The 16357-nt window shown below is 40.3% G+C and overlaps 1 protein-coding gene across 2 annotated transcripts in view; it reads left to right on the top strand.

The window, feature by feature from the left end:
- LOC110057058 (WD repeat-containing protein 35-like) overlaps positions 1 to 15592 on the top strand; it is a 32769-nt gene extending 17177 nt beyond the window's left edge. For both annotated transcript variants that reach the window (XM_089272143.1, XM_089272142.1), the window contains 20 exons: positions 47 to 142; positions 1051 to 1119; positions 2235 to 2315; positions 3029 to 3076; positions 3401 to 3489; positions 4238 to 4355; positions 5185 to 5270; positions 6116 to 6195; positions 6737 to 6936; positions 7106 to 7168; positions 8335 to 8498; positions 9126 to 9174; positions 9598 to 9672; positions 9896 to 9973; positions 11630 to 11719; positions 12023 to 12091; positions 12564 to 12668; positions 12791 to 12876; positions 13240 to 13308; positions 14006 to 15592. In XM_089272143.1, the coding sequence (XP_089128269.1) occupies positions 47 to 142; positions 1051 to 1119; positions 2235 to 2315; positions 3029 to 3076; positions 3401 to 3489; positions 4238 to 4355; positions 5185 to 5270; positions 6116 to 6195; positions 6737 to 6936; positions 7106 to 7168; positions 8335 to 8498; positions 9126 to 9174; positions 9598 to 9672; positions 9896 to 9973; positions 11630 to 11719; positions 12023 to 12091; positions 12564 to 12668; positions 12791 to 12876; positions 13240 to 13308; positions 14006 to 14171 (1881 nt within the window). In that variant the 3' untranslated portion in view covers positions 14172 to 15592. The remainder of the gene's footprint in view (positions 1 to 46; positions 143 to 1050; positions 1120 to 2234; positions 2316 to 3028; positions 3077 to 3400; positions 3490 to 4237; positions 4356 to 5184; positions 5271 to 6115; positions 6196 to 6736; positions 6937 to 7105; positions 7169 to 8334; positions 8499 to 9125; positions 9175 to 9597; positions 9673 to 9895; positions 9974 to 11629; positions 11720 to 12022; positions 12092 to 12563; positions 12669 to 12790; positions 12877 to 13239; positions 13309 to 14005) is intronic.
- Positions 15593 to 16357: the final 765 nt, after the last annotated feature.

Here is a 16357-nt window from a genome sequence, read left to right as displayed (position 1 = left end):
AATGCTCTTTTTTAAACAACTTAATTCGTGTTGTTGAATTTAACAGGATGTGCGAAAGGCCGATCCTTCAAGAAACGAAACAGTGGTCGGTGAACATCTGAAGTTTGAGAGAAAAGACGTGTGGGACATGAAGTGGGCAGACGTGAGTCTTACCAAATGTCAAAAATCGTTTTGTTATGGTTTCTTTACCAAAAAGAAGACAGTTTTTTGTGTTCTCTAAAGCCTGGTTTTCTCTAGCGACGCAAGCACAAGCACAAGCGCAGGTAATAGGGATGACCCTAATGATAATGAAATTCGACGCAAACACAAGCACAAGCAAAATCATCCGAACATTCCGAAATGGAGTGTTTAGGCGCGAGGTAATCTGGATCCAGTGTTTTCATTGGCCAAACATATCTACGTGCGGTAAATATCCTTGTGCTTGTGGTATGCCTGAGCGGTATTTCGTTTTCACTTGCTGCAGCGCAAACACGAGCTTAAGCGCAAGCACAAGAAAAAGGAAAATTTTTTATCCATGCGCTTGTGCTTATGCCTGCGTCGAGGCCGTTTTCACGGTGAAATGAGAATTGTTGCGCTTGTGCTTGCGTCGCTAGTGAAAACCAGGCTTAAATTATGAAAATGATGCGTGCTTGAGGTGTAGAAAAACTGCCTCTGAACGCACGAGTGCAACGCGATTGTGTGTTCAGCAGTTTTTCTAGACCTGAAAAGTGCATTATTTTCTGAGAAAACATAGGAACACCATATTCTATTTGCAGTTTGGTTTAGAATAGAGCATCAGCATTGTCCGTAAGTTGCAGTAGGGACCGAAAAGAAGACGGAAGGACGATATTTAATATATCTCCACTGTGTCCCAGACGGGTTGGGGAACCATCCCAAGCCGAGCGGACGATTTGAAAACTTTTAGTGAGCCCTTCAGTATAGAATACGGCCCGCTTAATTGACAAATCACAGCGCTCGTGTAACTGATAGATATAATAAATGTGAATAATGGATTTTAGCAAAGATTTATTTATCGTTCAATTTGTCGATGTCCTGTGCTTTATTTCACAGGATAACGCAGAGCTGTTTGCCATGATGGAGAAGACAAGGATGTATATATTCCGTAACCTCGACCCTGAGGTACTTGTACACCGCAATGAGTAGAGAGAAAAAACTTTGTTTCAACTTAGTTGTCTTAAAGAGCAACAACCCTTTGCTTGTCGAAATTAAGTGTTTTACAATATTCCACTACCATGACGGGTAATTATTTTTTTGAGTCATAACGGCATTAAGTTTTGGCTTAGTTTTTCCATTTTGTGATAGTCTGTTATTGCTTGTCGCTGGGATTAGAGACATTAGAGCGTGATGTACAGATACCAAATGATTCGTCTATATTTTCACTCTTCGATCACTTCCTAATGGTCTCCCGTTTATCTGGCACTGCTCCACAAAATCAAATCAATTTTGTCGGGTTTTATACTACTTAACAATTAGATTTTGAGCTTTCTATCGCGTGAAAGTTGACAAGGGTGCAGCCCGAATCAACTATCACGCATAGAAATCGAGAGCGAATAATCTAATTGTCTTAGTATAAATCTACTAGTCGTTCAAAACTTTATCCAAATCCTCTTCACTGACACTTCGAAAACGCAAAGAAGCGACCGTTGTTTTGTCAACAACTGTACACCGTGACTTCTAGGCTACTCACAATCTACAACAGAATAGAATATGAGTAGCATAGGTAATGAGAGAACGGCATTCATGATAGAACGCTAGTAGATTTAGACAAAATAGGGGTATGCTTATTCAGCCTGTTAAAATCATTCCAACAGAATGGGTAAAGAGGTGCGCTTTCCTGTTCAACGTATGTAGTATATGTTAGGCACTCAGGTCTGTTGTTCGCTCAATATATAGCTAATTTGATAGTAATTCTGAAGATACTGATGAAAAACAAGTTTTCTATCGCGTTACTTTCTTGTAGTAGGGTTGATAGTAAAAGGTTACGTCTGTATACGAGCCAAATGGCCCACCAGGCCGGAGGTTTTCCCGGTTTCTGTAGCATGAAGCGACCAGGAGTATTTCTACTCCCCCCTGGATGGGTTGCTGGTCCATCGCAGGGTTACCCCCAGCATTAAGTTCGCCGGTATCCATTAATACACCTGGGTGTAGTAGGGTTGAGGAGGGACAATATTTGCCAGACTGATCTCGCCTTCTCTTGTCTTTTGTCATTAATGTTCAAACTGTTTTTGCTGTAGGAGCCGATCTTGAGCTCCGGCTATATCTGTCAGTTCAATGACCTGGAGGTGAGGGCTGTGCTGTTGGATGAGATCATGAAGGTAAGTCGAAAAACTGAAATTGAAATCCCAAAATATTTGAATGGTTCCATCGAGGGCAAATGTGCGGATAACTGAGGACTAGTCTCCAATCTTGGTCATTTCTTTGAAACGCTGTAGTGGAGGATGTGTTGTCGATATATCACCTTCACCTTAGGGACCTTACGCATATACAACAGCGACGGCCAGGACGACGCCTGTTAGAAAATGTTTTAACATTTTACTGCCGCATTTCGTAGTTATCAAGATTTGTTCAGCATGTCTGTCGGTCTAAAAACTTTCCCTGCTGAATATGCTACGAATGCGCTCGGTTCTAAATAGAAATGCGGCGAAAAATTAGAGCCGTGTTGTTACATGTTCGTCAACGAATTTGGAAATTGGTCATTTTATGTTGTTGATTTCCAAAGGACGGCTGCGAAATGTATCAAGGTACATAATACGCGTCCAATGCAGTGGCGAATCTAGGGGAAGGACCCGGGAGGCCCGCACCCCCCCCCCCCCTTCCCACCCCTTATCTGCCCCCCACCTTAGCTCAAGGTCTAGCTAAGGTCTGGATCCGCCACTGCATTGTGCTTATTGATTCTTTAGTTTGGTGACGTCCTTGTTGCCGGTACCGTCGTGTTTTGCGTTAAGTCCGTCAGCAGAATTTACATGTGGACCTTGGGCATGGAAGAGTTCAAGGATGCAATTCAAACCTTGTTTTTCTTTTTAAACAGGATCCCGACCATCCAAACAAAGAAAACTTGATGGACTTGGAAGTTAAGGTAGGATAAAGAAACTTCCAACAGTGGCAATATGTACCTTTAACCACTCGCTGATACTCAGTGAGTAGCGATAAGTGAATAAAGATGACTCCGGCAGTTCTGATCCTAGCAGTTTATGCCTGTCACATATTAACTCAGTGGATAGAGCGCCCGCCTGGTGTTCGGGAGGTCATGGGTTTTATTCCTGTCGGGGACTCAGATTTATTCTTTGTCCCACGCTCGAGTCATGTTGATCAGATCACCTTTCACATTTCATTACCGAGCTTAAAATACACCATTTTTATTCACTTATCAACACTTTTTTTTTTTTTTTTTTTTTAACAGTCTCTGCGCGATGCTGGTGACCTACTGGAAAAAGTTGGCATTCCTGATGCGTACCAGTTTATCGAAGATAATCCTCACCCTAGATTATGGTACGAGTGTAGATCATTTGGTAAAACGCAGCTATAACAGCTCTCTTCCTTTCATACATGTACCTCGACATATTCCCCTTTGTTATCGAAAAACTGCTGAATCCACTGGAAGAACCAATTCTCACTTTTTCTTTTAATTCCACACAACGAACGCTACTTGCAATGCGATACTTACATTACCTACATTTAGATACTTCACGGAAAAACTCTTTCTTACATTACGTTACATTATTTACATTACGGTTCTTATACAATACAATATTTACACTACTTACATTGTTATACTTAAACCACTTACTAAACAAAACCTGTATTTACATACTTACTTACAGCTTAAAAGAAAAATTACTGATTTACATCACATGTTAAAAATGTGTTTGCATGTGGTCAAATCCAAATGACCCAACTCAGCCTCCCAGACATCAACAAAAAGCGGGCAAAAAGACGCCAAAATCCTCACAATGATGGAAATTTTTGACTGATTTTACTATGACTTGTTCAAAACACATTAATTTTTTTGTATATAAAAACGTTGTTTGGAGTAGAAAATTTGGAATTTGGAGTTTTTAGTTTTTAGGCGGTAAGAATGAAGCGTCAAAAGAGACGTTCTCTGCATTTGCAGACTACAGTTTTAAGAGTGGGTTCTTTAATTCCGGGTACAATGGACAAGTTTACTTGGAGCAAATTTAATGATTTTCTACTTCACTGTTCACTCGGGTTACCGTTACACGTACCTCTGTCATTGCAGGCGCCTGTTGGCCGAGTCATCCCTTGAGAGACTGGAGCTAGAAGTAGCGGAGAAGGCTTTTGTTCGTTGTCAGGATTATCAAGGAATCAAGTTTGTCAAGAGGCTCGCTAAGTTAGACGTGAGTTTAGTTTGGTTCTAAACCTTTGTGTCCTGAATAACGAGGTATCTCTCTGTGCATGTTCAATTCCTTTCCCGGTCGAGACACTTCTGGGACTGGAGCCGAATAATTCCAAACTGATGACGTAGCTCTACTGAGATCCGTGTTCTTGATTGGCTACTCCATGCAGCAACCAATCAAAGAACAGCAAAAGTCCATGTTCGCGTTGGTTTCAGGAGTCGGTACAAAGTCAACTTTTGACCTTGCAAACATGCCAGCAAATCCTGAAATCTGGAACCTTCGATTCTTCTTAACGCTCGATTATTCGAAGCAAATTTGCCGTTCTTGGCAAAAAAAAGTTTGGTGGTTTGTTTTGACTTTGTCAAAGCGCTTAATTGGGAACACAGCCCCTTTTGTTTGCGGTCATGTATTTTGGCAGTTTCAAGTTTATCCTGGCTCCACTTATTGTACTCTTGGCGTTTCAAACGTCGTTTGCGGCCTCTCGTTGATTGTAACCTCCCAATTTCTTGGACCAATTTCTGTTCCCCTTTATTAGATGGTTTGAATTCTACTGTATTTACAAAGACCCGAATGCCGTTTGTAAAGGTAGAAGTCAAAGGTACATTGTGACTATTCCACTCCTCCAGCCATACAAATTACCTTAAATTAGGAAGTGCAAATGGTCCAGATTCATCAACACTCAACTTACTTTACTGGAACTTTACTGAACTCTACGGTTGAGCAGCTATGATAATTTCATTTTACCAGTCAGGGTATGGTTGCCGAGCTTTACTTAACAGAAAGGGATATGAAGTGTTTAGCATTCTCAGATGTTTCCATTCATTTACAGAATGAAACTAAGAAGAAAGCCGAAGTTGCTGCATATTTCAAGCGATTTGAGGAGGCAGAAAGACTCTACCTGGAAATGGACAGAAGGTAGTGATCATGGTGTTATGATGGCGTGGAACCCAGAAGTGATTAATAGATAATTTCTCCCTACTTGTTAGTAACAAATTCAATCGGATGACTACTGAGAACCAAGGACTTGATAGTATTAGATCGATATGCATATTTTCCTTTCCCTTACGTACACTCTCTTTGGGCTCGTCACGTAATCTTCGCCGGAAGATTGCGTGACGAACACAAAATGCGTCTGCGTTGGAGGCTACCGGAGTTTTCTACTGATCGTGACTTAAGAAATCAAAGATCTAAAAAATTTAAAAATAAGTTGTGAATAAGTAATAACAAATGATGATATAGGGCTCTTAAATAGTTTTATGTTACTGAACTTGCGTGCGGTTCTTATTGGGAAAGTATTGCGAACGAGCTAATTCAATAGAGTAGATGTGATGGAGGCTTTTTCACAGCTTTGCTGAAAAATTAACGCATCCCCGCGACCCACTCTCTGTAAAAGCGCGGGGAAAAGTCAAACATTATTTACTTTTTTCCTGGTCCGTTTTGGTCAAAGGTGGACCCTAATTGTCCGCCAAGTATGAACGATAAAAGATTGCTACTTGAAAACAAACTGTTTTCTTATGTGCAAAGTAATTCGCCGAAACTAACTCATAAACGGTCCATCTTAGCGTTCCGTATTGCAAAATTTGGACCGCTCGGTGAACCAGTAAGAATTCTCATTTCACTTTGACAAGTTTGCCATATATTTAAAGTTATCATTGTTATTAGAACCCGCCAATACCTCCTTAAGTATCAGATATCTCAACATTGCGGAACCATAAATGCTATAAATTCTGGTATTAGACTTTGTACATTGAATGTTTCAGAGACCTTGCTGTTGACTTGAGGCTGAAGCTTGGAGACTGGTTCAGAGTCGTTCAACTCCTTAAGACCGGAGGGGGAGGGGGTAAGTACGCTTGGGGAGGGGGAACCACTGTCTGTCTTTGGCAGCGCCGGCGGCTGCGAATTCAGGTTATAAAACGCAAGGTTTTTCTGTAGTCCGTCAATGCCAGTAGCTCAGTAATTGTGAGAATTAAACATCCCAAAGAAAAAGACAAGAAAAGGAAGTCCGCTCTCCGCTCTTTTTCTTTGTACGCACGCTTTCATTTTGAATTAAAACCTCCCAGCGGTGTGTTAAAGGAGCATTGTCATCAGGAGTTATGAAGCATTTTTTTGCGGTGTACTATACCACCTTTAAATTGAAAAAACCTCAAAATAGTACTTTGTCATTACTTTGCTAAGTTAGGAAAACACCAAGGAGACCCAAAACGGAACGAGCTTGGTTAAGGATGACGAAGATTAACACGGATTACAAACGAAGAACTTGGAAACTCTAGGCTAAACTTTTCAAGACTCACGAACCATGAAATAGTTGGTTCAAAATTGGCACCGCGTCAACTGTGACGTCATATACCGTGACACGTGATCTAGCTCGTTTAATTTTTCAGGTGATGATCAACTTCTGGAGCAGGCCTGGAACGCAATTGGTGATTACTACGCTGACCGGCAAAAGTGGCAGAACGCGGTCACGTATTACGTCCAAGGAAGGAACCAGGCGCGGCTGGCCGAGTGTTATTACATGCTGGAGGACTATAATGGGCTGGAGAAAATGGTCAACACCTTACCAGAAAATCATATCCTGTTATCGGTCAGTATACATAGCAATCGTGTTAGTAGTAGGCTGTCAGTGATTTACTATTAGTGTACCATGAAATTCAAATTGACGTGTCTGTAGAAGAAATAAGTTTTTGTTTGTTTGGTTGGTTGGTTGGTTGTTGTTGTTTTTTTTTTGTTAAGGAAGATTTTCTGTTTCGCAGGAAATTGCTGGAATGTTCTCTACAGTTGGTATGTGTGAACAGGCAGTGGCTGCTTTTACCAAGGTACACACGATCAATAAGTCCTTTTCATTGGCGACCGTTATAGGCTGTACCCTCAGCACTCTTCCAAGTATTTTTCAGACTTTTTAGGATCAGTATAGGCTGAGTTTTACATTTTTCTCAAGTTTGTAGTCGACGCACAAACATCAGCAGCATTCAACGTCAGGAAAAAAAAAAGAATTTTCTTTATTGTCTATATTTTTCCGTTGAAATTTGTTATACTTAGTCATCCGATCATAACCTAGGTTGTCGGAAAAAGTGCTTTTCAACCGACTGTCTAAAGTAAAACAGAATGCTCTGGTTTTGGTACACTACACTGAATGATTCCCTTAAAATACACTTGCTACTTTTTAACCAATCAGACACAAGAACAAAACCAACTGCGACTTGGTCACGTGGGTTTTCTCGCGCTTTGCGTCTGTGACGTGTATCTGATTTGAGTTCCTGTTAGTTTATTATGTTACTTACTTGCGCTGACGTTTTGGGTGCTCGACTCTCTTTTGAAACTGCTCTCATAGTTTATATAAACCTGTAAGCAAAATTATAATTATATGATTATATGATCTTTTCTCCGAATGGAACATCCATTCTTACATTTAGTAGACATTGACAGTACACTCCACGTAGAGTGCCCTTTAATAAATTATTTATTTATTTATTACACAAATAGAGCAGTTTTCAGTAGGCCATTTCTGAGTTGCCTTTTGCCTCTATGTCAAAACGAGTCTCCGTGCAAAACCATTCATTGAAAATGTGTTCCGCTTACATGTTCATTTTCATGCAAATCAAACTCATTTTCATAAGAAAGGTTTTACACGAAGAATTGCTTTGAAACAGAGGCATGAGTTAACTCGGAAATGACCTATCGAGTGTCAAAGTAATTGGCTTTGCACTACAACGCTACACGATTGGCTTAAATAACTCGCGCCACTTTTTCATCCAATGAGAAAACTTTCAACCAAAACCAATCGTGACTCGCTCACACTCGTTTTCCCGCGCTTTGCATCAGCTACATGTAATTACTTCGAGTTTTGATTGGTTTACTGGATTGTCTGTGTCCTTTGTGATTGGCCAGAGTGATTACTTTGGTTTTGGGTTTATGACACTCACCGCTCTATATGCACTCTACTAATTTCTCCCTGTTATTTTCCAATATACTGCGCCTTTAGACAGGGAAAGTGAAAGAAGCTATTGACTGCTGTGTTCATCTTAACCAATGGGACCAAGCCATTGAATTGGCCAAGCAGCATAACATCAAGGAGATCGATACTCTGCTTGCCAAGTACGCTTCTTACCTGCTAGACAAGAAGAAGACGTTAGACGCTATTGAACTGTATCCTTTTACATGCGTTGATTTCTAATCCAACTCAATATGCTTTAAATATAACCATCTTTATTTCCTTTGTGTATATACTTGCCTTTCTGTTGTTTCTTTGCTTTAGTAAACTATGATTTAAAGGTTGCCAGTGATTTGAAGGTAATATTGTATTGGTGACAAACGACTTAATTCCGTTATCGTGCAATACCAATCGTGACTTGGTGGCGCGCGTTTCCCGCGCTTTGCGTCAGCCACATGAAGTTAATTCGAGTTTTGATTGGTTCATTGGATTGTGTTTGTTTTACGACACTGGCAGTGTTGGTTTTACGACACTCAATTGACAACCGCGTGGGTGTGAATAATACAAAAAGCACTTATCAGATTCGTACTTACATTGCCTTTAAGATTTCTCAATAACAATAAGAAAAGGCTTCACTGGCTGGCATGACAACTTAAAATACCATACGCTACAACTTCTGCGAATTTTTCTTGTTCAGCTGCAAAACTTGACCAAGCCTCTGGGCATAGCGTCGATACAAAACGTTTTGGTATGGCGAGAACAGAAACACCTATACAATCGATATCAGTTGTAACACCAAAGGTTGTCTGTCAGTTTTGCTATGATGCCTTGACAATGTTTAGCTACCGTAAAGCAAATCACTTTATTGATGCTGCGAAACTCCTTTTCAAAGTAAGTGTCAGCCTGTCTTCCATGTACTATTTGATATTACGGAGAAAAGAAACCTGAATGTTGAGTAGCTTTGTTCGCACATTGAATCGCAGCATACTTCTTTTATTGGCTTAAGTATTCGATTACTTGTACTCTTTGTGATGGTTGTCCAATGTAGACATCCCATCACGTAGCAAACAACTTCATGTAAAATGGAGCCAAGTGTTCCCCACCGCCAGGGCTCATGTTGGTTTTCATTGCATAAAGAGAAAGGTAATGCACTGCACTCAATCCATCAAAAACATTATCAACCAACACTTTAACATCAGTCAAAGGCTCGAACTCAGACCGCTCGACGCAAGCAAACCATTGGGCCAATGCTCCACTTAGTGGAAGTATTCTTTCTATGAAATTAATTTTCATCTTAATTCCACTCTATTGCAGGTTGCCGGTGAAGTGGCAGACGCCAAGACTAACCCACTTCGTGCCAAGAAAATGTATGTCCTGGCAGCTTTGCTGGTAAGATTGGAAATTCTGATTTTAATTCATAGCGGCTTAGTTCATAAGTTAATAGAAAGAATACTAACTTGCGAATAGAGACACCTCTTCGAGCCTCAGTTAGTGAACATCTGCTTACCCTTTCCACTGTTCTTTACCGATATTTTGCTTTGCCGTTGTGTGTTACCGCGTTACGGTTGCCGTGTGTTACTCGTGTGTTACCGTTAACGTGTTTTACTTGTAGGTGGAAAATTACCATGAGCACGTGAAGATGACGAAGATGAAAACTGCTTCTGGAAAAGAGAAGAAGAGTACAAGGGAGGTGGGTATGGACTACCAGTAGTCTCTCTCTTGTTTGAAAATTCGCGGGGGAAGAACGTAACTGAGGAGTAACCCAAAACGACATGAGCGTGCGAGCGTGGTATGCAAAGCCCCAGTAGCGCGGGTGTCGGAAGACGTGTGTAAAGAGAGAAGGAGTTAAGGAGAATTTGCTTTCCGTATAGGGGGATTCATACTGAAGTCATTGTTTACATTTTTGCTCATTTGCATACGACTTTGCGTAAAGAAGGAAACATGTTAGATATGAATTGACTCCAGGCGGCTAAATAGCTAGTGAAACTTAATACATGGTAAACTTTTCAGCTCCTTGGGTGTAATATTCAAGGAGATTGTCTTTCAAAAACTGCAAAATTTCTGGGTGGCAAAAGCGCTAATGAGTTCATACATTCTTTGTAAAAATTTGAGTTTATAAACCCGTGTTACACAAAAAGTATTCAATACATCAGGCTCATATTCATTGGCAGATTTAATCGTACTATGACCTTTTAATATTCAGAACCGATTTATTTATTGCTCCATCAGAAACTGAATTGCTTACGTTAATGAGGCAAATATTGTAAACCAGGATTCCCCTATAAGAAGTAACTTGTTACATTCTGTAGCTTAATTTTGGACTAGACCTTGCGTTAAGGATACCCAAAACATAAATACTTGACTCATCTTTTTACAGTTTTTTAGTTGTTATAGAATGAGGGCTCTTTTAGCTTTTCAAAGTGTAAACACGCTCATTCTGTAGTCACCAAAATGCACAAAAAGTGTTAAATGTTTGCTAGTGTTCTGTGCACTAAATCTCTGACTTTTTCTGCTTTTAACCGTTTTCATTTTATGTGTTGTCTTACAGGAAATTTATTCTGAGGTAATGTCAGTCGAGTGGCAGGTAGAACTAGATTTACGAAGCTAGTATCCACTTAGTTGATAAGAATGCGCAGATGCAGATATGGATAAGTGCTAGGACTAGATACATGTAGAATGTATCAGATACAAGAGAGCAGTTGATTTCAACTCCTTGTATTTATAAAAGTATCTTTAGACCAGTTGAAAGAGGCCTTATTATAGTAATAGCAAAAGAAAGCGCTCATAGCTCTCGGCAATTAACTCTGGTTTCAGTACCATGAAGCGACTAGGAGTGTTTCTACGTCTTCCTGGATGGCATGCTAGTCCATCGCAGGGTTACCCTCAGCATTAACTTCGCCGGTACCCATTTATACACCTGGGTGGAGAGAAGCACTGTGAGAGTAAAGTGTCTTGCCCAAGAACACAACACAATGTCCCCGGCTGGGGCTTAAATATGAAGTTTGCAGCTGAGGAAAAAGCAAACATTTAATACGTGGCTAATATCGTTGTTATCGATGCCAGTTTGAATTTAACGTAGTACAAGATTTAGGATCTACAGAAATTGTACTTTTCGTCGTTTTTCCCTGTTTTCCAAAGGGCGGAAAAACAACAACCGCGACCAGTATGGGGACAAACCGATATGGAAACAGTATCTTGCAAGGCCATGGATGGATTATAAGGCTAGGAAACACTGAGGCAGCTAGAGCGACTGAAACAGTATAACGAAACAACAAAACAACTCCTATTTCTTGCCAGTTTTCATCGCTTAGTTAATTACAGCGTCACCGTGTTTATCTTTAAACAGGCGACATCTGCCTTAGCTGGCTTGCTGGAAGAGGACGCCATTGCTACTGATGAGAGTAAAATCATCGACAACGCCTGGAGAGGAGCTGAGGTAATTAAATCATTTTTGTTACGTACCAAAATTTTCGATCAAATCGTAGGGAACTGCTAAATTCTAAGTTTAGTAAGGTAGAAAAACATCAAAGAAGTAATACTGAATCCAAACGGAGCATGGATGGGTAAGAATGGGGAAGATTGACACGGATTACGAATGGCAAAACTTGAAATGTCTCAAGTTGCGCAATTCAAGTCCTAATTCTTAATTCCTTGTGGTGCAAAACGTCTTTACTCAGTTTCAGTTAATTTTTTTGAAGGAAGGTTACCGGTAATTTAATAGTTCGTCTTCCTTTTGCAGGCATATCATTTCTTTCTCTTGGCACAAAGACAAATGTACGAGGGAGCCATCGATGCTGCAATGAAAACGGTGAGAAGCGAAGCACATAGAAGACCATCTAACCTGACTTTTGCGAACGGGGCGCGGGAATGGTACCACTTAAGGAGCTACATAGCATTCGATTTCTAATTATAACCGGTTATCAAATGGTGGGCTTTCGAAAGGAAGTTTTTGGGGAAGGAAGTAGGATCTCCTTCTCTTTTTCTCCCCCATTCCTCCTCCCCTCCCTCCCCCCCCGCCCCCCTCACACCCCTCCTAGGAAGGCCTGATGCTCAGGATAATCAAATCGTGTTTGCTATGGTAGTATGTTAGTACTCTTGCTGAGCTAAGCGAAGCCTTAGAAGAGTACGGAATGGTATGTTGTATGAGTGAACATGACACAGCAAGTTAAACCCGTCCATGTCAGTCAAAACCCGGGCAGTATCTGTCGAATAACGCTTATACATGTATAGCTATCGTTTTTTGGTTCCCTTAACTGCATCGTATTTATTTTTCTCCCCAGGCCCTGCGTTTGTGTGATTACGAAGACGTCCTGGATCCAGTGTGCATTCATTCTCTTCTCGCGTTAGTCAGCTGCGCGAACAGGGCTTTTGGAACTTGCTCCAAGGTGAATATTTAAATGTTTTCTCTATAAGGTTTATTACTTTAAAAAATAACCTCAAAACGTCTTGCTTCTTTTATTTCGAGTCCATCGACAGATATTTGAGCTTGCTTTCTTTGTTTTTGTAGGCCTTTATAAAGCTGGAGTCAATTGAAAGCCTGAACCAAGAACAAAAGACTGCTTACGAAGAACTGGCCTTGGAAATATTTACAAAGTACGTCAATCTTTTGAAGTGATTTTTAATTATTACTTTGTGAACTGTCCGCGAACTGTCTGGTTGACAAATTTTGACTCTGATAGTTACGTTGGTTTTGCTTTTTCTTATCCAATTTAAACAATTCTTAGTTTATAAGTTAAAGAAATGAAAATCATGTCGCGCCTTTGTGAAAGCTTGGATTTGCTTGGAATTTTGGTAAAACTAACAGAAAGATGTCTAGTTATGTTTCATAACTGAGTATTTTGAAAACAACTAGTAAGGCGTCTAGCTCTCTTTGCAAGTTATCGCATGAAAGATTCATATCTTTTCTGGCTAGTTCTTTTCGATAACCCTTACTCTGTTTAATATCATTATTTGTAGGCATTCTCCTAAAGATTCTCGTGGCAACAAGGCGGAGTGCACTACCTGTGAGACTATGATTCCTGATTGGTATGTTGCTGTTTTTTCTTTTTGGTTTCGTTGTTAGAGTCGAACCTACGGTAAACGGCTACAAAAATGATCAATTAAAGAAAAGTGAGGTTGTGCTACTTTAAGGAACAAGAGAGAAAGTTTTTTTTTTGTCCAAGAGTATGGAAATGTGGGAAAACACCGTACCATATGCACCAAGAATGTTATTATCATGCACTTATATTTCGTTTTATAAGTTTTATATCCTCCACTTGGTGTAATAGGGCTCTGTGCACATGTGGGCCTTGTATCAATTGAATTTACTTTTTGCTCATTAGTCCTGTGGTACATGTAAAAACGTAGTAAGAGAGAAAACAATATACTTCTGAAGTGAAAACAAGTTACGTTCACAGACATGAGTGATCAAACTGAACTTGCTTACAATTTTTGTGCTGGCTCGAAGAAGGAAACGCCCAGTGCTCAACCTCGCTCCTCCCCTCCGTCCCCCTGCTAGCCCCCCCCCCCCCCCCCTTACCCCTCCGTTACTGATTTGGAGCTAATTAAAGAAATCCTCAACTGCTTTGTATCAAATTTCTCCGTACCCTGAACGTGTGTTTCCAGTTTATCCCTATAACCTTTCACTTCAGACAATATTTGGCAACTTGATTCAACATTCAGCGTTTCCTTTATAAATCTAAGAATTTGATTTCATCAATAATTTTTCTCCGCACCTTCCTAGGAGTCAAGCTTGCCCAAACTGTGACACCAAGTTTCCGACATGCATTGTTACCGGTCGTCCACTGATGGACTATCAGTTCTGGATGTGCGGCACGTGCAAGCACCGAGCCTACGAGCAGGAGATCAGCAAAATCAAGCACTGCCCACTTTGCCATGCGCCGGTCTGATCTCCCATTAAAACTCTTTGTATTGACGTCATACCCAGCTACCTATTAGTCAGGCGCGTTGAGCAGGATCTGGGTACGAATCTTCTAACGGTTTCACTTAAAACTGCAAGACTCGTTGATTTTAAAATATGGAATTTTTCCTCATTATGCCTTTTCATAATCAAGCTTACAGTTCGTGAGGATTGAAATGGTGATTGCTAATCGAAAAGAAAAAACAAATTCGCCCAACTATAAGTGTAAGAAATGTATGGAGATCGTAATGAGAATCTGTTAAGCTAAGGCCTGTAAGGGTAAAACTGTAACACTTATTTATTCTGTCATGTTGCTTCTTGTGCGCCGTTTTCCCGCCTTGTAAATAGTCTTTCCAACTGATTCTACTGTCCTTACTTGTTTTGAGCAAGTTTTATAAAATGTTTTTCTATCTGTCCTCAAAATATACCAAGTAACGTATTCATTATCAAAGCATTGAATGAAAGAAACAAGCTCTGTTGTATTTATAGAGGAACAACCGGACGCGGTGTAGGATCATGGTGAAAGCCGAGTCGTTCTCGCCAATTGTAAATAAAGATTTCATTTACATGTTGGATAAAGGATCTCAGTTCTTGGACAGTTAAGGTGTAAACTAAAAACTAAAATTACAGAGAGTGCACCAAGTGTTGTTTTCATCCAAAGCTATCGAAGAGTCTCCGGTCGCTTCTTGACCAATCGGAAAATAGCGCCAGCACTCGTAAGTTCTCTGGAAGTTTTCGTATTAATGTGGCGCCGCCTGGAGACATCATTTGCTCAGCAACATCTCTGGTCAAGCGCGGGCTCGGCTGAAGACAGCACCTGTCCTCTAATATGTCTATGATCAATGACTGGTGACGTAAACTTCGTGACGTCATTATGCCCTTGTACTCGTACCGTCGCACAGTGATTAGGATGTGAATTTCTTTCCCGTGGAGCCAGCACTGTAGTTGATCGATATACCTTTCTTGGAAAGTACTTCTCAGTCTTGTATTCTAAGAGTCAGTGTATACTTACCAGTTACAAACTAAAATCATTGTTAAATTTATCATTAAGTGGTGATTATATTTTTTGTGCTATGTATCGTCCCTTTATCCTGTTAAAACATCGAATGTCAATGACCTTGTTTTTACCTGCGTGACAACAAAGAATACCTACTTTTTTACTTGTAGCAGGTCCACAGTAGGTTTCAGCTGTCATTCTTGTAACAACCTACTTACCAAATAACGTATATTTATGTTCTCTCATTTACCGAAGCTCTTTAGATGCTCCGCTTAAGAAGCAAAACAGAAACAATTTACATCGATTGAAATACCGGTGCATAAAGACAAAACAGCTAAAAGCAATTACGACTTTGAAGTACAAAAGCGCTGTGTTGCATCGTCATTGAGTAAATAAATAACCTTGTTACATTCTGCTTCGTATCTGTATCTTGTCTCGAACAAAAAATTCATTCATATTGTCGGCAGTGCACAGTAGCCAGCTGTTGTTCTGCTCCTTTTAAAAGAGCACAGTCACGGCATTTTGAGTTATTTTGGACACGTACAAAATTACCTTTAAATTGAAATAAAACTTGAAAATGGTAGTTTACTGAGATAGAAAAACTCGAAAAAGAGAATAATAAGCCGTAAAGCAACATGGATGGTTAAGGATGGAGAAGATTGGCACGGATTACAAACGACGATTACAAGATGCGCCAACCGTGACGTAGCTCCTTTACGCCCACCAAACGCACGAACACCAAAAGAAGCAACAGATGAGAAAATCCACAGATAGCTCCCCTCTTTGTGCTCTGTAAATCATGTTTTCATCAACTTCTTGCGAGTTGCCTTCGGTGTGAACAATGTCCACTCTGCTATTCTTTTGTTTCGGCATGAAATACCGATTCTTCAACACCAACACTGGTGTTTTCCTCCTAGTTCACTGAACCAATGATCAAGACTTATTTTCTGCGGAAATCGATGCTCGACTGCCTGAAGGAGTTAGCTTTTCTCTCCAGCGGAGACAAGCGTAGTAGAAATGAATTGGTACCAGCAAGTTACCCGCTGTTATTAAATACGATCCTCCGGACAAGGTAACATTAGACTGGCGTCTTCAATAACCTTGCATTATGAATGAGATGACAAACATTTAGCTGGAACAAGTTACTATAATGCTTTGTCATGGTAATCAGATGCCAG

Source organism: Orbicella faveolata, unplaced genomic scaffold (genome assembly GCF_042242905.1).
Source record: "Orbicella faveolata isolate gen_17 unplaced genomic scaffold, um_ofav_v1 contig_34, whole genome shotgun sequence".
Lineage (NCBI taxonomy): Eukaryota > Metazoa > Cnidaria > Anthozoa > Scleractinia > Merulinidae > Orbicella > Orbicella faveolata.
Note: the sequence above shows the minus strand (reverse complement) of the source record. Positions and strands in the feature narration are given on the sequence as shown.